Genomic DNA, 14,254 nt, shown 5'->3' with positions numbered 1-14,254 from the left:
ATCACCATTTACTTTTATGAAAAAATCAAATTCGAACTCATATATCAACGACAATCATTTGGAGAACGTTTTAATCCATCAAATGAAGTTGATATATCAAAGTAGGTATTACAAAAATTATTTAGCCAAACACTATACAGTCTGTACTCCAAGATTTTCGAGTTTTCCCTTCGTCTTATACAAGCAATATTTTCGATATTTATCAAGACACGTATACTCCCTTTCGGTCTAAAATAGTTTGAACGTTTACCAATGTATTAACGAGCATTACACTCTATTTTTTTGGGTTGATCTAATCTGAGATGTTAATATGGTCTTAGTAAAGTTGAATTGAACTGAAAAAAGTTGAATTGAACTGAAAAAAGTTGAATTGCAATAAAATTAATTCCAAAAGAACATGCATTATACTCCGGTTTTTCAAGTTCTCCTACCGCCTCATCTTCATTCTGTAAGTCAAATCTTAAGGATTTTTGTGTCCACATTCTAATTTGCTCTGCATTAATCAATTTAATTTATTTTTTTGAAAAGTTAAAAAAAATGCTTTTAATTGGTGTTCGGCAATTTTTGTGTAAGACCGCCTTACCGGAAAGACCATTTTGGTTGCTTAACTAATTGGTTCCATTTCTTAACTAATTGGTTAAGTTGCTTAATTAATTGATTCAATTGCTTAACTAATTGGTTCAATTGCTTAACTTATATGATACCAATGTGGTCTTTTGTGTAAGACCGCCTTATAGAAAAGTTTGTAATTGGCGTTTCTATTGTTTTACTATGTATATTTTATGCAAATCAATGAATCATATCATATCAGGCGCGAAGAATATCAATAGGTTCCTTTTGAAAAAAAAAATCTCTCGTGTCAATTATTTACATGTAAGGTACATACTCCGTAATTTTTTAGAACAACTAATTAATCATCTCAAATATATATCGTGTGAAAAAAAGGTAGTATATAATAATAATTTGATGGCAAGGTGAGGCACTGGTAGATTCTCCACAACAACAATTGTGAGGAGATTGAAATTTATCCACCAATAACTCGCCCCAAATTCGGATTAGCCCTAATGGTGAACTGGGTGGTAACACCTTAAAAAAAAAACTCGGAGCTTGTTTGTATTGGTTCGTTTTCTCATATTATTACTCTTTTGACGAAAATAGATATGATTTAATAATAAGCCCGCGCTATCTTTTTTTAAAAAAAAATTAAAAAAAATTGTAAAAAGTAAAAAAAAAAAAAAAAAAAAGTCTTCTATAGAATGTCCTACTAGGGTTGGAGGTTTCTACTTGGTGCAAGATTATGGGCAGGCTAAGCGTGATATGCTGGCTCGTTTTACGAGTATGGTACACGTATAGTGGGCCCCATGCCTTTGGTTGGTTCAGTCATTTAAATTCTAATGAGTCCGGGTTGACAACAAACCGGGCCCATACGACCAGCTGACTTTCTAGTACTGCTTGGAGAACGAGAATTCGTATTTGATCTCCATATTTTATGTTTAATAATTCCTCCGTTCCGAAAATATTGCACCATGGTTGATTTTTACTCATCTAATTATTACTTTGACTCTTAATATCTCAAATCGTGTGCAACTAAAAATTATAAAAAATTATTATGTAGAAAATATATATCGATACGAATCTAACATGACCCCACATGACTAAAATTTCATTACGTACAAATCACAAAAAATGGTCAAAGTAGTAGTGTGAATAGTGTAAAAAACAAATGGTGCGATATTTCCGAAACGGAGGAAGTAAGTGTTTGGTTATGAGAGATTTGAGGGAATGAGGTAAATTTTAATTGGTAGTGTTTGCGTATGAAAAATTTTAAGTGATTATTTAGTGTGTTCAAAATTCTCTCTATTTTTCTGTTTGCTTTGTTTTTCTGTTTTCTTGGTTAATGCCTCTTCTGAATCAAAAAAAAAAAAGTGTGTTCAAAATTCTCATTCGCAAATTTTTAAGTGATTATTTAGTGTGTTCACACACCAAAAATCATGTGAAAACATATTATAAAAATAAATGGTTCAACTAATACTTCGTATACAACTTTCATAAAAGTAAATTGGTGCGAGTAAAAAAAATTGAAGGAAGTACATAATATTAAAAAGTTAGTCAAATACTTTTAGAATATTCATACATGCACGATATCATAGTCTAATTAATGAATAAAATTAGGATAAATTATTGTTTACCACCTAAATAGATCGAAAAATGATTTTTTACCACCTAAAAAACCAAAACTTGAATTTTACCACCTAAAAAAAATTTAAAACTTGTTTTTTACTACCTGAAAAATGGAAATATATATGAAAATGATGTAGGGGGCCACAATAACGGTAATAATTCTTGTATGTTCTATTCTTCCACGATTTCATGTATTTAACTCTCTTCTCTTCCCAAACTTCCTTATGTTCCATGAATTTACATAAATTTTTAACCACAATTAATTCACAAAATTGAAAAAATTTAACGGAAGTAAAGAGAGAAGGGTGAAAAAGTTAAAGAAAATCACACATGGAGTGTAAAAAGTTGGAGAAAAATTGAATTAGGTAGCCATACATAAGTGTTTCATCTACTTTTTCGCTTTCACGTGGTAAAAAACAAGTTTTAATATTTTTTTTAGGTGGTAAAATACAAGTTTTAATTTTTTAGGTGGTAAAAAATAATTTTTCGATTTTTTTATGGCTCGTTCGGTATTGTTTTTTGTTTCCAGTTTTCTGTTTTTTACAAAACTAATTAAAAACCAAAATATAAAAACCACAAAAAGTAGTTTCCGGTTTTTTGTTGTCAGTATTCAAAATTAACATGATTACAATAGGCATTACTATATTTACTTAATAATTCAATCTAAATCATATGACTTATAAAACCAAAAAATGAAAACTGGCAGTGATACCGAACGGGTCCTTAGGTGGTAAAAAACAGTTTGTCCATAAAATTAAGGTTATATAAGTTGAAGCACAGATACCCACAATCTTATCACTTAATACCAATTGTATGTTAGTTCAGTAGTGATTGAGGCTGAACTTAGTAGGTAGGACCCCGTGTTCGATCCACCGCAACAACAATTGATCAGAGGGGCCCGAAACCTATTCACCTAAAACTCACTCCGAATTTAAGAAAACGGGTGGTAACACCATTAAAGAAAAACAATCTTATCACTTAATTTCACTGCATCACCGCATCATCTTAACACACAAATAAATTGTAAATTGGATGGTTGGTCAGAAAATTAGGAAGAGTTTTGCAGTAATTTTGACATTTTATAAGCCACGAAAACATTTGGCGTAAAAAATGTGTGGGTACATACAAGTATACAACATACAATTGACTGTGAGTAAGATAATAACGAATATTCAAAAGCTGAACCACCTCCACTTTCTTGTTATTGGCCACAACTATAACAAAAAATGTTTGATGATTCAAATTCATGGCTAAAATTATACGTTTATGTCTACATTTTTATAGATTTGAAACTTTGAACAGTCATTACTTTATGCACTTACGGTACCAATAGATTTTCTATATTCTTATTGGAATGGTTTAAGCTAAGCATATTCTTTTGGTTTCTTTAGGTTATTCCCTAATATTTTGATCATAGACTCATATTGCTGGTCGATACGGTGTACATGAGAGTGTCGATGCTAAATTATGGAGAAATATGTGTTTGATGTCTCATATTATTCGTGGACATACAATTCTATATATATTACAAAATTAGATTTTCTACACTTTTTAGGTTTTTAAGTCTATGAGACTTCTACTCCACATATCATATACCTAAGATATTATATAACTTTATTTCATATGATAATTTACGTAATACTCTGTATCTAGGACAATTTTGTTATTTTCAACAGCCGCATGGTGTTGTTGCCCATATGTACATCGTCAATCGTGTTGTAAACGTAACATTATATTGTTGTGTGTCTCTAACGTGATGGGGGGTGTGATGTGAATCACCACATCAACCATATATATATTTCTACTGTTTGAGTGCACGATTCTTGATGGTGTCGATTGTCGAGTGTACAATAGCAATTTGAGTCCGAGTCCCCTATGTACTTTGGATTACAAAATTTTAAAGCTCAGTTTACTAATTAATTAAATTGAAATCGGTACAGACTCCAGAGTCATTTCCTGGAATTGATCAATATTTTTTTTTACGAGTGAACTAATTAAGAGTTACAGATTAAAATTAACTAAATCATTGTGAAACCTGATAGTCATTATTATCGTCCGAGACATTAACTAGTTATACACAGTATTTTTTTTATTTAAAATGGGCAGGGTCATGAGTACGTAGAATGATGAATTGATGATAGCACAAGTGAAACTACCATTAATTGGGTGAAACAGAAATGCAAGCTGTATAATGAGCATTAATAATTGTGGTTTACTCTATTAATCGGCACCAAAACTTGATCTTAAACAAGAAAACTAATTGCATGACGAGGTGGCACTCATTTATTGGGTATGGGCAAATGAGTTTCCTTGTCGCACATCTTCGGGGGGTGAGACCGGCCATGAAAATGGGTCGTACCTGTATTTGCGTTTGCTGCATAATTCGCCTCGGCAATGGAAACACGTGGTATTGTTCATCTTCTATTGTTTGGTCCAAAACTAATTAGGGCAAATTTTGTCAACTTTCTCATGTTTGACTTTATTGGACTTCTAATTGGTCTTAATTCGTTGGATATCTAGTTCATTTTTAATATCAAAAGAGTGAAATTCTCAATTTGTTTTGAAGCTTTTGGCCTTGTTTAGCGATTGATGGGTGGTTAATGGTTATGGAGTATTGGATTGCTACTTAGGTCTTGTTCGGAAAATTAGCAGTAACACTATCACGTAAAGGTTAACTCAATTTGCACTTATTGCGTAATTTGCTTGGACATTGAAAACACATGATATTGTTGTTTGACTTGACGGGGCTCGTAATTAGTTGTGCTTTTGATAGATTTCCAGTTGGCTTTTTATCGGAAAAAATGAAAATCTCAGTTTGATTAAGCTTTAATTTTATCCCTGTTTAGCGATTAATTATTGATTGTGTCCAATAATTGCATAGGCTTGGGTGAAAGTTACCAACGTTACAAGTATTAAAAATCGGAGAAAGTATGAAGTAACATTTTTTTAAAAGTCATTTACTAAACAAAGCCAACGTCAAAGGATTGTAATTGCTATAACACAACCTTAAGTACAAACTCAATACGAAGTAATAATCAAAATTTTGACGGTACGAATTTTCTTCCAAATAAGTATTTTTTTTATGTCACAAAATCAAAGCTATATTATTATTATTATTATTATTATTATTATTATTATTATTATTATTATTATTATTATTATTATTATTATTTGTACTCGGTATTTTTAGTTGTGGTCCTTGTAGAAAACGAAACCAAGGTTTTTCAAGGCGATTGGAAAGTAAAGAGTGTATCGAAATCCTTGGTCCGATCCATTTCGGTTCAAACCAGATTGTGGTATTGTGCACATGCAACGCAGCACACCCTTTCCTTGTCGACCACCCACCCGAGTCCATGTCTTTTTATTCAAAAGAAATCTTTGAAAAGATTGGAAGAAACAAAAATGTGGTTAAGTTTACACACAAATTATTTTTTTGTTAAGTTTACACAGAAATAAATTTATGTTCCATAAAATTAAGTACAAATTCAGTCAAATTGAATGAAGCATAGTTTTAATTATAAATCGTAAGGCCTCAGAACTGAGAAGTGCAGTGTGAAAATGACCGAAGCCTTTAACCCGAAACGAACCTCACTCGGTCTCTCCGCAATCTTCATCCACGCCAAGGACACGCCACACGCGTAAACAAGCGATCTATACGATTAATACACGTACCCCAAACTCATCCCTCACTTTCTTCTTTTATTTACTCCCTACTTTATTTCTTGATTAGCCCCACACCCAATATGCCAAGGCTATTATCGTCATTGCTCACACCACAATAATCCCTCTTTTTTTTTTTTGAGTTTTATTAGTTTAAAGTAAAGATGGTTGTGGGTCGGGTCGGGTCGGGCCGGGTTGAGCTCACGGGTCGTGGGCCTAATCGGGTCGGGCCCACGCTAGGCCCATGTTGTTTCGTGGCGTGCTGGATCGAAAAGTTTTAAAAAGGGCCCAGGCCCGGCCTAAGTCCACGGGCTTTCGTGCCGTGCCAGCCCGGCCCATCGTGTCTAAGGCTAATTTTACTAAATTTAGTGTGCTTTGTCGTGCCGGGTCGAGTCGTACCGTGCCTTGTCGTGATTTTTCCAAAAAATTAAGGCCCAGGCCTGACCCACGGCCCACGACTTTATGCCGGTGCCGTTCCGTGTTTTTTTTGCTCGTGTCGGGTCGGGCTTTCTTCGAGCCCGACAGGACCCACAACCATCTTTAGTTTAAAGGCATGTATGCAAACTTTTGACCTTACAAGTATAAGAACACGTCGGCTAAATAAAAACGAGTAACAATATACGGAGTAGTGTTTCAATTGAAAGTTAAATCATTCTAGCTTCCCTTTTCAAAACTATTGGTAATTGGTTATATGTCCATGTTATGTTACAATGCACAAATCACAAATCGAAGATCCGTTTGCTATTTTTAAATGAGTGCTAGTTTTTATCCCGTATAATATATGTGTTCTTAATTTAAACTACTTGAATTCGTTTAAAAAACGGATGCTGATATAGTGCTAGCGCTATCCGTCGCTTGAATATCTACTTTGTACTTAATTGTTGATGTTGAATGAGTAAGGTGAAGTAGAAAGCGGGGGCGAAGCCATGGATTTTGATTATTGCTACTACTTTGTACTTAATTGTTGCTTGATCTATATTCCCATGCCAAACAATCTATACATTTGATAACATTCTTACCGTACTCAACATATATTTAATTTTTTTTCCATATAATTATGGTGATCTCAACAATCTTAACAGACCCAACCACTTTAACAATCTGATTTTTACTTATGTTCTTAAATCATCAGAGTAACTCGTATTAACTCATCGTCATCAAATCACCTAAGTAACTCGTATTAACTCATCATTATCAAATTGAGGATTTGTCTTGCTATTGGTCAATGGGTGCGGTTTATTGCTTTCGTTTTATTTTGCTTTATGTTTTGCTTTTCATTCATTTGTAGCTACTTCATGAACTTTATTTAGAGGTTTTTGCCTCTTTTATTTGCCAAAAAATAGATAAATCAAGTTACAGCTCTTGTCCATGAGTCTTGTTCCTGTTGGGTTCTGCGAGTCTTGAGTAATCGGTGCTATGCACTGACTTAGATTTTAGAGATTAAATACTAAAGAATAATTATTTTTTGGATGCAAACGGAAAAACATGACGAGAAAGAGAAAAATAGACTACAATGTCCTTTTTAAAATAAAAAAAAACATGCAAAGTATAAAAATTATGCGAATGTCCAAATTTAAGAGGCATTAATTCAATGTAAACTTTCAGATTTTAATTAAATGCTTAGTTTTTATAATTTTTATTTATTTATGTGTAAAAGGCGAGTTAAAGATGAGTTAACTTACCAGAAAGTAAGAGTTTTGTAGGGCGGAAATAGCCAATTTTGTTCGAAAATTTGGTTATTTCTACCCTTTCTCTTCAATTTTGTTTTGTTTTTTTGCGTTAGATCTCAATAAAATTACATAGTTTCAGTGTAGTAAGTACCACAATGGTGGGTTTGATTCTAGTTAAGTTTTGTGTGTTTAGTTTAGTTCATGTTGTTTCTTTGGTAAAGATTTGTGCGGGGGTTCAAGAGGAGCTGAGGTTAATCTTTCGACTACAATCAGACAAGAAAACGGAAATCATATTTGTCACGGCTGCAACATATTTATAGACCCCCTTGTCTATGAAGGCTGTAAATCACAACGATATAAAAGAGGGTATACAGAATGTTTTATATATATACTACAATCGTAGCTATGACGAACGAAAGTTTTTATTTGATTCAGTTGTTATGTATTTGTTATATTCAAATCTTTATGTAGATGTCGTATGACTTTTATCAATGATTAATTTGATTATAAAAAATAAAAAACCGTACCATAAAGTAAAGTTGAAGTCCTACCATTAATCGGTAGTTACACATATTGAGTCCATAACTATTTTTAAGGTTTTTTTTTTCAAAAACTAAGGTACATCCTCCGTTTTTTTTGTTCTTTGTGTTTTCCTTTTTGGTGTCTCGAAAAGTTCTTTATATTTACTGTTTTATTATCACATAAATATTTTAGTATTCTATCAAAATTTATGTCTAATGATTATTTTAACCGATTAAATTCATTGGGACATTTAATCATTCGTACTTTTCTATTGGGACATTAAATTTTTCTCATTATCCCAATATCACAATTTGATAAAAGCGAAAACATTATAAATGAACGTAATTTGACTTGTTTAAATAAAAAAATTGAAAATCTCAATGTATATTAATTACTCCCTCTGTATTTATTTAAGGGATACACTTACCTTTTCCGGCCGTATTTATTTAAGAGATACACTCGCCATTTTTAGTAACTTATCAACCTCACCATCTAATTAAATAATATATCTACACCCCACCGCAAATATGATGGTGCAGGGGTGTGCACAGTGCTCTTGATGCACTGGTGTCCAAACTACATGCAATAAAGATAAAACGCGGATATCTTGTTGAATCCGGAGAAGAAAAGAACAAACGTTGTTTTTTTGATAAAAAAGAACAAACGTTGTTCTTTTGTTAAAAAAAAGAACAATGACTGCTCTGTCCCTTTTTTTTCGTTCTTTTGTTTTTCACTCCATTTTTCTGGTATATATACCTTCTTTTTTATAATTTTCGAATCAGAATTTGTGAAGAGGAGAGAGAAAAACTATGGAAAGGAGAGAGAAACTGTGAAGAGGAGAGAGAAAGTAATGGAAAATTCTCAGATATTGGTTGATTTTTCTACTTCAATATCAAATTCTATTGATTCTTCTTCTTCATATTTGAATTCCTCTGCTGATAATCCGATTTGTGAAGGTAATTTTTCAATTTTTTAAAACGAATTACTTATTTATGATGATTTTGATTTCCATGTTCATTATTTTCATCATTTCAATTTATTTTGATTTTTTTGATCATTTGGATTTCTGCATTTCTCAATAACCTTGATTAATGTATTTTGATTCTATATTTTGATAATTTTGATGATTAATGTATCTTGATTATATATTTCTGATGATTTTGATTTCTGTTCTTTTTTCGATTTTATATGTTCTTTTAGTCTTATCTTTTGTTCTTTTATATATTGGTTCTCATATATGTATTAAGAGATTGTAATAATACAGAAAATAATTATTGAACATGTTGTTCTTTTTTGCTTTAGCTTGTTGTTCTTTGTTTTTTTTTGCTTTAGCTTGTTGTTCTTTTGATATTACACACTTCAGATCAAATTGTTCTTTTACCATTTTTGTTGTTCTTTTATCTTTTTTGTTTTTCTTTTTTTACATGGTTAAAATAAGTGTTCTACATGATATGTTCTTTTCTGCTATTAACATGTTGTTCTTTTTTGCTTTAGCTTGTTGTTCTTTGTTCTTTTTTGCTTTAGCTTGTTGTTCTTTTGATATTACACACTTCAGATCAAATTGTTCTTTTACCATTTTTGTTGTTCTTTTATCTTTTTTGTTTTTCTTTTTTTACATGGTTAAAATAAGTGTTCTACATGATATGTTCTTTTCTGCTATTTTTAATGTTTTTTTTCTTTACTTTATTATGTTCTTTTATGCTCTATTGTTGTTCGTTTTTTTATTGTTAATGTTGTTTTACATGGTTAAAATAAGTGTTCTACATGATATGTTCTTTTCTGTATTTATAATGTTCTTTTTCTTTATTTATAATGTTCTTTTAGGTTCATCCTCTTTTTGTTCTTTTGAGGAATTGCTCTGTTTATTCAGCCTCTCTTCTTGTTCTTTCAGCTGTTTTTGAAGATTTAACATCATTTGTTGTTGGTCAAGTAAAAGCTTCATTTGCTCTTCAATACTGTACTTTTTGAAAAAAGAACAAACATAAAAGAACATTAAGATTTATATCTAATAAACATAAAAGAACAGAACAACAAAACCCAAAAAAAAAATAAAAAATGCACCGTTCTTATCATGAACATGGCTTGTATTTCTTCTCATTCCCCCTCTTTTTTTTTTTTTTTTTTTTTATTTTTCATTTTCTATATATATAATATTTCTCCTATTGGATTCATAACTTCTCATTTTAGAAACACATTTTTGAGAGAGAAAGAGGAGAGCTTTTAGTTTCTCCCAACAAAAGAGAGATTTTATGAGAGAGAAAGTTCAAAACAAATTTTCTCCTCCTTTTTTCTCTGAAATGTGATTTTAATTGAATTACGTTTACAAAAAACTAGTTTATTAAGCGAAATACTATTTCAATTTCGCTATTTTTTGAATTTTTTTATTCATTCAAAGAGGTTTATGCTGTTGATGAAGGTGCATCGGGTGATTAAGGTAAATTTTCTCGTTCTTAATTCTATGTTCTTTTAAAATTTTAATGTTCTTTTCTTATAACTTTCTATTTCTGTGGCATCAAAACAGTGTGTTCTTTTTTAGAATCAGCAATTGTTCTTTTTACATATTTATAGTGTTGTTTTCAGATATCTTTTGATAAATAAAATAACGGAATTAGAACATAAATTGGTTGAAAAAGAACATTTCCAGAACTTAAAAGAACAAGAAAAAATATAGATCTGGTTTTAAAGTTCATCAAAGGTTCGTCGTTTTATTTTTTAATTAGAACATAAATTGGTTAGAAAAGAACATTTCCAGAACTTAAAAGAACAAGAAAAATTATAAATCTTGTTTTAAAATTCATCAAAGGTTCGTCGTTTTATTTTTTAATTAGAACATACTGTAAATTGGTTGGAAAAGAACATTTCCAGAACTTAAAAGAACAAGAAAAAATATAACTGCTTTTTATATTTGTACCTTTTGTCTGATTTGTCAATATTAGTATTCTTTTTGTTAATGTTCTTTTTGTTAATGTTCTTTTGTTAATGTTCTTTTTTTTTTGCGGTTTTTATTTTTGTTGCGTTTTATTGTTATTTATGTGCGTTTTGGGACAGGTGCACCAAGAGCACCATGCACACCCCTGCACAATCTGAGCGTTGCACCCCACCCTCACCCCCACCCCCACCCCCCACTTCCTAAAATGAGATGTTTTTTTTTATTAAAATATCTATTCAACCCCACTTGTTTTATTACTTTATTTCATTCAATTCTTTTTCTTAATACCCGTGTCCGGCCAAATGTATCTCTTAAATAAATACGGAGGAAGTATACGTTAATAAACGTGTAAAATGCTAAATGTAAAGAACAAAAAGAAACAAAGGGAGTAGAACAGTAGGAGTAGTCGGTTTGTGGGGGCAAGCGAGGAGAAGGTAGAGATTTCGAGAAAGCAAACCCAAAACAAAGCCGAACAACAATCTCCGATTAAAATTAAAATTGGAAACAAAAAAAAAGAAGAAAAAAGAGAGAAAAAAAAGATTCAAAGACTTCCTCTCCTTCCCTCAAAAAAAAGAAGAGAGGGGGAGAGAGAAAATATGCCTTCCATCCTCCCACCCACACAATCCTCCTCTTCCTTTTAGAGAGAGAAAATTCAAATTTAATTTTTTAAAAAAAATATTAGAGAGAGAAACTAAAAGGGGCTGCCATTGATACAACCACCACCACCACCTCCTTCCTGCAACAATCACTGCAACAAATTCCCACTTTTGTTAAATTTTATTTTTCCAATAAATTTTATAAAAATATCCATAATTTAATTTGAGAAATTATTAATAATCAACCATTTTTTTAACCCCCCACTATTTGACAAAGCTTTAGCTTTTCCCCTTCTTCTTCTTCATCTTCCCCCTCTCTCTCTAGACCACCCATTTTCTCTCTCCTCCTCGAATATCCAACCATGCGGAGAGGAAGATCAACGGCGAAAACAACCGCCCTACAAAATGGATCTGGACCGTGTGATCCACCAGTGATGGTAATCAACGGCGGAGGGGGTAATACAAATATTAAATTCCGGGGTGTTAGGAAACGGCCGTGGGGGAGGTTCGCGGCGGAGATCCGTGACCCGTGGAAAAAAACCCGTGTTTGGTTAGGGACGTTTGATTCGGCAGAGGACGCTGCACGGGCGTATGATAAGGCTGCACGGCAACTCCGTGGGCCTAAGGCCAAAACCAACTTCCCTCTTTCTCTCTCTCATCACCACCAAAACGACGCCATTCTTACACACCCTTCTCCGTTTTACAGAAATGACGCCGTTTTGGTGGACCCCTACCATCATGGGAACGATGGTGGTGGGAGTAGTGATGTTGAGATGATCCAACGGCCGGCGTCGAGCGGGATGAGTAGTACCGTCGAATCATACAGCGCGTCCCAAGCGATTCGAATCCGTCACGCGCCGCCAAAGGTACGCGTTCCGGCGGTGATGAATGCAGAAGATTGTCGAAGCGATTGTGACTCTTCATCTTCGGTTATTGATGACGTGGACGGTGATATCGCTTCTTCGTCTGCTGCCGTTGGATTTAATTCGGTGGTTATGAAGCAGCCTCTGCCGTTTGATCTGAATCTTCCGCCGCCGGACAGCGACGGTTGTTTTTTGAGTTTCGACGATTTTTCGGCAACGGCGCTTTGTCTTTAACGGTAACAATTAATAACAATTTGATGACCACGATTCAAAAAATGGGAAGGAATCAGATGAACAGTAAGAAAAATGAGTGATTGATTCTTTCTCTCTCTACTAAGAGTTTAATTTTATGTTCTTTGAAAATTTTATGCGGAAGAACAAAAAAAACTTCGTGAAAAAATGGGGAAAACATGAAATATGTTGCAAAAATTAGATGAAAATCATATATGATGATGTGAAGCTGTTATAATGTTGGGGGAGAAGATTAACTTGTAGTTCCTTGTTAATTTTTTTTTGTTTTTATTAAATCCCCTTCGATTTTGGGGGAAAAAAGTGATTATATGAGATCTGGTTCTTTTTTTTCATGAGGAGAGAAATTTCTGTGAAATTATAAAAATGGGGTTTGAAGATTAGAGTTGTAATACTATTAGAAAAGAGATCCGATGAAAATAGAGGGGGGTGTTATAGGTCTGGTTTAAAACGTTAGAGAGATCAATGCTTAATGCCCCCTTTACCACCCTTTGTTGTTCATCACTTGTATTGTAGAAATTAAATGGAAATGAAAAGAAAAAATGTTCTTATCTATTGTTATTGATGATCGAGTTCAACTTTAATTTCTTATTTAATTATCTATTGTTGATGATGATTGAGTTTGAGTTAATTTTCCTATCCATTGTCGTTAATGAGTTAATTTTCCAATCCATTGGTCTTGAACTCCTGATGATTGAGCTCAAGTTGATTTTCCTATCTATTGTTGTTGATGATCGAATTTGAGTTACTTTTCTTATGAATCTAGCGTTTTTTATAAAATATTGTGGGGATTAATGGTTGAAATTAGATCGTTGTGCAGTTTTTTAGCTGGTGGGAATGCTGCAACTTCATTCTTTCTTGTTATTGTTTAGAGATGAATGTGCTTAATTGAATTTGTTAATCTTGACATGTCTCGAATAAAGCGTCTTAGAAATCGAGATTCACAATGGAAATGGTTTCTTGTTTGATATCTTCATCTTCTTCATCTTCATTTGGATCAATGTTAACCAAGAATGACATTGATTAAGTTTAGTTTGTAACATATATGGAGTTGTTCTTTATGATTGATTTTTATCTGAGTATTTCCATTGATTGAATTCCTTTGTTTGTGCCTGCCTAGTAATATTTCTATAAAGATGCATAAAACACGAACCTGTAGATGTTTTTTGGGACTTTCTTTTCTTGAACATTTGGTTACAAACTTACATTTCATAGTCTTAAATCTTTACCTTGTTAAACCAATTATGTCTTGGCCCAGTGGTTAAGACTGAAGACCTGTGTACAATTGGTCTCAGGTTCGAATCCTCCCGCCCCCATTTGTAATTTATATTGTCCTTATGGCTCATTCGCACCGAAATAAATAAAAAATCTTTACGGATTTTTTTTTTTTTTTCTTTCCTCCTTGGATAATACGAAAATTATGAAATTAGCTATAATTATGAGCAAAATCCTTTGGGCTGTAGGTGTGGAGTATCAGTAATCATATCACCCCTCTCTTTACAGGAATCTTTGTTGATAAGATTTTTGCTGATAAAAGGGGCCATATTTTTTTTTTAATTTCACATCATTGATTCAAATTTACTT

The 14,254-nt window shown here is 32.5% G+C and overlaps 1 protein-coding gene across 1 annotated transcript; it reads left to right on the top strand.

Moving 5' to 3' along the window:
- The first annotated feature begins 11,451 nt into the window (after positions 1–11,451).
- On the top strand, positions 11,452–13,223 carry LOC110788704 (ethylene-responsive transcription factor 3). Its single transcript, XM_021993351.2, has one exon. It carries the CDS (start codon positions 11,921–11,923, stop codon positions 12,653–12,655), a length of 735 nt encoding a protein of 244 aa, XP_021849043.1. The 5' UTR covers positions 11,452–11,920; the 3' UTR covers positions 12,656–13,223.
- Positions 13,224–14,254: the final 1,031 nt, after the last annotated feature.

This window comes from Spinacia oleracea, chromosome 4 (assembly GCF_020520425.1).
Source record: "Spinacia oleracea cultivar Varoflay chromosome 4, BTI_SOV_V1, whole genome shotgun sequence".
NCBI lineage: Eukaryota > Viridiplantae > Streptophyta > Magnoliopsida > Caryophyllales > Amaranthaceae > Spinacia > Spinacia oleracea.
The sequence above is the reverse complement of the archived record's forward strand: the minus strand, read 5'-3'. Positions and strand labels throughout refer to the sequence as shown.